The sequence below is a fragment of the Malania oleifera genome, chromosome 7, assembly GCF_029873635.1.
Source record: "Malania oleifera isolate guangnan ecotype guangnan chromosome 7, ASM2987363v1, whole genome shotgun sequence".
In the NCBI taxonomy this organism is placed as follows: domain Eukaryota; kingdom Viridiplantae; phylum Streptophyta; class Magnoliopsida; order Santalales; family Ximeniaceae; genus Malania; species Malania oleifera.
Window position 1 is genome coordinate 61,250,911 of NC_080423.1, and position 6,339 is coordinate 61,257,249.

The 6,339-nt window shown below is 39.0% G+C and overlaps 1 protein-coding gene across 1 annotated transcript; it reads left to right on the forward strand.

The window, feature by feature from the left end:
* The first annotated feature begins 225 nt into the window (after positions 1-225).
* On the forward strand, positions 226-6,092 carry LOC131159386 (kxDL motif-containing protein LO9-177). The gene is made up of 3 exons (XM_058114263.1): positions 226-494; positions 1,120-1,272; positions 5,745-6,092. The coding sequence occupies exons 1-3, from the start codon at positions 379-381 to the stop codon at positions 5,845-5,847; spliced, it is 372 nt and encodes a 123-aa protein (XP_057970246.1). The 5' UTR covers positions 226-378; the 3' UTR covers positions 5,848-6,092.
* The last annotated feature ends 247 nt before the right edge of the window (positions 6,093-6,339 follow it).

Below are 6,339 nucleotides of genomic sequence, written 5' to 3' on the forward strand. Positions count from 1 at the left end.
GATAATGAAGATGTGTTCCGGGAGTTGGGTTGATCGAATGTCCAGCTGATGCATAGAAGTCGTGTCTACATTCGGATTTTATCTTAATCAGCGAGACCTGGGGTGGAGGACGCTGATCCATAAGTTTGGTGCCGCACCAAGGGGTCTGACGGGCTCGTTGGTGGGAGTTCCTTTGTTAAAAAAAAAAAGGAAAGAAAAAAGAAAAAAAAAATTGTCGGAGAAGTCGGGGCTCCAACACATTTCGGTTGGGGGCAATTTCAATTGAATCCAACGCACCCGAATTCAAGACGAATTCAAGATGGAGCTCCATAATTCCAGTCCCCTCGCCACGTCTCTCTCTCTCTCTCTCTCTCTCTCTCTCTCTCTCTCTCTCTCTTCATGGAGCCATCGGAGATAGAATCCATCAAGGCAGCATCCATTGAGGTTTCTCGTCAGTTCAAAACCTTAATCAACGCCGAGGATCTTGAATCTCTCAAGCAGTTGCAGCATCTCATGTATTCTCTCTCTCTCATAATTTTTTGAATTTGACCTTCATAGTTGAATCTCTCTATTGATCGAATCAAGGTTTGAATGTGATGGATTTTGTATTGCTTTGCCGTTCCTTTTTTTATCTATACAGATAGGCTACTATTCTCTAAATAGGTGGAACCTACTTGAAGTTGAGCTTGTTTTGTTTCAGCCTGTATTCCCAGGGTAGGATTTGGAAATGTTGAATTCTTGCCTGTTTGATATGTGGACAGTTCAAAAATTCACGTTGAAGATTTTGCATAGTTTTGTTTTAGTTGTTATTAAGAAATAAATAAATAAATAAATAAATGGTATAAGAAACAGTTCATGCTCTCGGAAAGATATCAAAAAGTTAACGAGAAAGGATAGGAATGTAAGCATTGTTGGAAGGTAGGAAACTTTACAGTTTGCAAAGAATTGCAATTCAAAGTGAAATGAGGCTGTACAATTATTCAGTTCTTTTTTATTGGGAGCATTGCATTTCATTATGAGTTGCTTGTCTCAATTAACTTATTCAATTTGATTAATTTAGTACTTTGTTATAAGAGCAAAAGATATTAATTTATTTTCTGTTGTACTTTGCTGTTTTTTTTGGGCCTTAAAAAATTGCAGATTGGGAAGGTTGCAGGATGGTAATGCTGTCTTATCACACTTTAACGAGTACTCAGAGCATTGTTTTGCAGAGGTTTCCAATGATTTCTCAAGAAATACCCGTCTCTTAAAGTCGATGAAATCAGACCTAGACTACATATTTCAAAAGCTGAGGTAAGGTTGCCTCTTTTTCTTGGTTCCATTCCTTGTCATCAGTGAGCGCATGGCTCTTAATGGCTGCTCGTGTGGCTGACAAATGGAAATTGGTCTGGAAATAGTTCTAGTTTCTCTATTTCTTTTATTTGGTATGGAGCATTTTCATCATCCATTCTCTCTTCAAATATTTTTTCCTTATCACTGTTCTTCATCAAATCCTTTATCATTTTGATATTTGTCCTCATAGTGACTGTTTGTACTTCAATTGATGGCAACCTAAGAGACCCACTTGGTTGATGAGGAAGTATCTGAAGATATTGATGCTAAAGAAATTATGGCTGACCAAACTACTAATTCACAAATAGAGGGAATGGCAAGGGAAAGGTGCAGGTTAAGGAGTATATAGCTGAGGAATTTCTGAATAAATTCATGAGTTGTAACAAGGATTGTAAATGTCATCTATGCCTAATTGTGCATCAAGACAGCATTATATTGGATCTTATCTTTACCATTATTCTTGCCTCTTAGGTATGGAAAGTTCATCCTGTAAAAGAAGAAACATCTTACTTTGCTAGAGTAGTCTCTTTTTGATATGATTATGACCTTCTGGGAGGTGAAACTGCCCATACTTCGTGGTTGAACATTCCCAACCCCAAGGAATACATGTCATGGATGGACAAGGTCCAAAAGGTTTATTCCAAACAGGATTTCTATGATCTTGTCCAGGTTGCTTACTCAGATGGGGGCTCATTGTTGGTTGATTGGTGCTACTAGCATCTTATCAGTTCTAAGTGCAAATACTTCTATGTTAAGATTTGGCCTGTGACTTCTACTTGACCTAGCTGCAATGTTCGGTGTTCACCCTTGTGGGATAAAGGTTGGTGCCTTGCTCAAGAGCCCTCAGCTCAATATGCCCTAAAGTATAGCGTAGCTGTTCTTCAGGCTCAGGCTTTCCACTTGCCCACGAAGGTAAATATGGTAACATTAATATGACATAGCATGTAGCTTGCTGTACTAGTTATGCAAATTCATATCCACCTGAACCTCCATAAAAGTATATGTGGTAAAAGGGTGTGAGAATCTGACTGATTGTCTAGCTGTAGCCTGTTGGACAACCGTAGCTCTTAGACTGCAGGATATTTGGAAGACCCTTGGAAGTGCTGATGGAGCCTTATGGATGTTTCAACTTCATCTATTTGCTTACTTCCCAGAGCTGAACAAGAATCCCAGAACCCCTGCCATCATCCGTGCATCACCCAATTATGATACCCTTCTATTTATGTGCAGAGTGAAATTCAAGACACCATGGGAAATCTGATGTGAGGCACATTTCTCATTTTAGAATGCTAGCCTTGTGGCACCCTGTTCACCTATTCACTTACCCTGAATGGCTTGTCCAAGATAACAAAGAAGTTTGGGCTAAAATTCATGTTTCTAGGTACCTCCACTTTCAAACAGTAATTGAGGCTAAAACAAGAATAAATTTGAGCAGCATCCATACAATTCCACTTCTTTTTGAAGCAGTTTGATCTTATCATTTCCGCCCTGTACCGTATGAACCATCTATGACCCAGTTTTGTAGGACAAGCTGTCATCAAGAGCTTTGATAATGTAGAGTTTTGACATGGCCAATGTGATGCATTTCACTTCCATTTATCCCCTTACTACATCAGGCTGAGCTCAAACAAGCTTTATGATGCTAGGCAGAAGAATAAGTTGAAAAATATTTTGGGCAAACCCTTCACGATGTAAGCGAACTAACATTCCTTAAGAAATTTGGAAGGCCTCCACTAAGAAACCCCCCAAGAAGCTCACTGCTCCTATAAAACTTTAACCAAGCCTCCAATTTCCAAGAAAGGCAAACCCTTGGAATGTACTCAACTGGCAAAGAAACCAGCGATGGTGAAAATAACCACAGCCAAGAGTGTCCTACTTCCAGTACTGATTTGCATCCTGCATCATCCTGTAGGAAAAGAAAGGCTACTCCAAGTATGATTTGATGCTACGAGAATTTGTGAAGTTGCATATAAGTATGATCACAGTTATAAGATGAGAATGATGATGACGCCAAGTACTTCTGGAAACAGCATGATGCCAAGTGCAAGAAGATATTTCGCCCTGATTATTTTTTTCCAAGCTACTTTAACATGCCCTTCAACCCCACCAAATACCCCGTTTCCCTTGAGGCTTCGTTTTGCTTACCTCACATCCTGAACAAGGACCTTGCTTTGGATTCTTGGTCAGCCTTGAGTGTGTACAAGGCTATAAGTTTTCGGAGATGACTGGAGGACATGGTTTTGATGGTGGGCTATCCTGTAGGTATTCTTTAGGACATGTAGAATTGATGGCCAGTGTATATTTTATTGATTTTCTTTTCTCATATTTTCCTAAGATGAAGGAAAGAAACCTACAAGTGAGAAGGCCAAGCTAGATATTCCTCAGTTAATATGGTTGGTACTGCAATAGTTCCAAAACAGCCCCTTCAACATCCGAATGAAGTGGTAGAGCCAGCACTAAGAGCGAGCAACCAGCCTTTCTTGTTAGACCCGCATAGGTGCTATCTTTGGTAGCCTCAGTGATCCCTGTCCAACAACCTTAATCCGCAACCACAACCACAACCCTGACCAAGGTGAAAGAGCTGCCTGTGGACCAGCTTACTTTGAACTCCAGGGTTCCAAGCCAACCCTGACTGTAGCCCAAGGAGGCTTTCTCTACTCTGGCCTCATCCAAGGGCACATCTTCAAAATCTTCATGTGTAAAGACATATGCTATGAAGAGTGTGCTTCCCTGGTGGAGACGATTGATTATGATGCAAAGGAGCAACCTACAGAAGTACTCTTTGGCAATGGATAGAGATGCTTCTGAGAAGATCATGGAGACCCCTGCTGAAGTTGTGGGGAATGGCAAACAAAATGGTTAAGCTGGCCACTAGGAAAGAGCAAAAAGGATGGATGGCCAATCCTGTTCACATTTAAACTGTGTAAAATTTGTATTTATGAATTCTTGACTAATAAACAGATTGGCATTAATGTTTGAATTCAAAACTACCAAAATATTTAATAGTTGAACATAAATGCATAGAAAATTTCCACCATGACGCATAGTTGAATATGAGCACACAGGAGCATAAAGAGAGTGCAAACTGCCAATCATTGTTCAATACCAAAAGACCATAAAAAAGGGTGTGATACTGCAAGGGTAAATAGAAATTCCCAAATTCTAAAAGTTGATAGTCTTCATCATCAAGTTACCTCCCTCCTCTTAATCACACTTGTAGGCTTGTAGCCTCTGACATCTTCTTCCTCATCTTCACTCTCTTCTGCATTACCCCTGGGTCCTCCTCATCCCTAAGTTCCAATAGTGCCCCTGAAGGTAGTAGATAAAGTTGTTAGTCTTGAAGTCGAAGAGGAGGTACTTGCACTCGGTCTTCATCAAATATTGTTGTCAGCAGCTTTTGCTGATCGATCTGCTTTGATTGTGAGAAGGCCATGGATTTGCTGTTTGCTGCTGTGAGAGCCTGTGAGATGCTCAAACACTAGGAACGATAATTAGAGAAATGATCCAATGTTGGTCAGATTTATTTATTTTTAATCATGAAAACAATCAGAGCGCTCAGTTTAAAGGAAAAATAAATCAGACAGGTACAAAATGAATTGAGATGCACTTGAAAGAGCTGCGCTCCTGCCTGGTTGTCTTGTCTCAACTTCACTGAGGCCAGGTGCATTTGACAACTATACAGGGCATGTATCCAACATGTGTTGAAAAATGTAAAAATTAATAATTTTATTTTCTGACAGATATTGGACAGGGTTGGAAACTTTGGGGATGTGCCTGAGACATTCATGACATGGATTTAAGCAAGACAATGAGTATTTAGGGTCTGCCACCTGAGCTCATGATGTCTAACCTCCAGAAAATAGGCCTCTTATCTATTGCTTTGGGTGCATTTGAATAGAGCCTTGAGAAGAAAACATACTTTAATGGGCTGTACTGGGTTGAAACAAAAATATTGTATATATATTTTTGATAAAACAATTTGTTAATGAATAAAGAAGAAACAATACAGTTGAAACAATAAAATGATTTACTTGAAAAGCCACGATACAGAAAGTTAACTAAAAGTTTGCTGAGAAAAACTGAGTGTCCTGCACTTGCTCAAAGGTTGCTTCTACTTTGGGAAATAGACTTTGCATTATCTTCCTAAACCCTACCAAAACTGAAAACACCTAAAATTTAGACCAATTAAAATTTAAGACTTGTTATTTTTACTAACCAGAAACTTGCTAAACTAAATTACTAATGTTTTTCTGCATAAAAATTGCACTGGCTACATGTCATATGAATTGATGAGGAACTGATGTCATTTGAGTTTTTTGTGGGCAAAATTTTTTGTATGAAATCGAGCTCGAAGTGTGATTTCTACCAATGGGCACCTCTTTTAATTCTTTGTTATGTTGATGATATCCCTACTCCTTTTTTTATTTTAACAGGAGCATGAAAGCAAAAGTTATAGCAACCTATCCAGATGCGTTTCCAGATGGTTCAACAAGAGAAGTGCTAGACCAAAGACCAGACCTGGAAATGCCTCAGTAATGCTAATGCTAAGAGTTGCAGGAATGTGATCGTAACATTCCTGGATGGAGATGAGGAAGAATTCAATGGCAAGTTTTGGACCACTCTCTCTTTCTACTCTTGCCTCTCATGTCTGCCAGTAAATTGTATCAATTGTTTATGACATGTATTCATTATTCACCGAACAAATTTTATTTGGAGAGATCTTCATGGTAAAATGAGTAATTGAGAAGTGTAAACATGGTTATTTTGCTGTGTTGGAACTACACTTTCCCTTTTCATGATTATTTGCCATGAGTTTAAACCAGAAAGAAAATTCAATTTCTTCTGTTAGTTGAAGCACAAATGGAAGGCTTCGTTGAAAATCATGGTATTTTCATTGCCTTCTTGTAATTCCTGGGGGAAACGCCCATTTTCTTAATCTGAGTCTAAAGAAAGTTTAATATAGGGGTAACCCACTTTCATATTCCATGGAGGTTTAACTCTCTGAACAAATCAAGAATGTATTTAAGT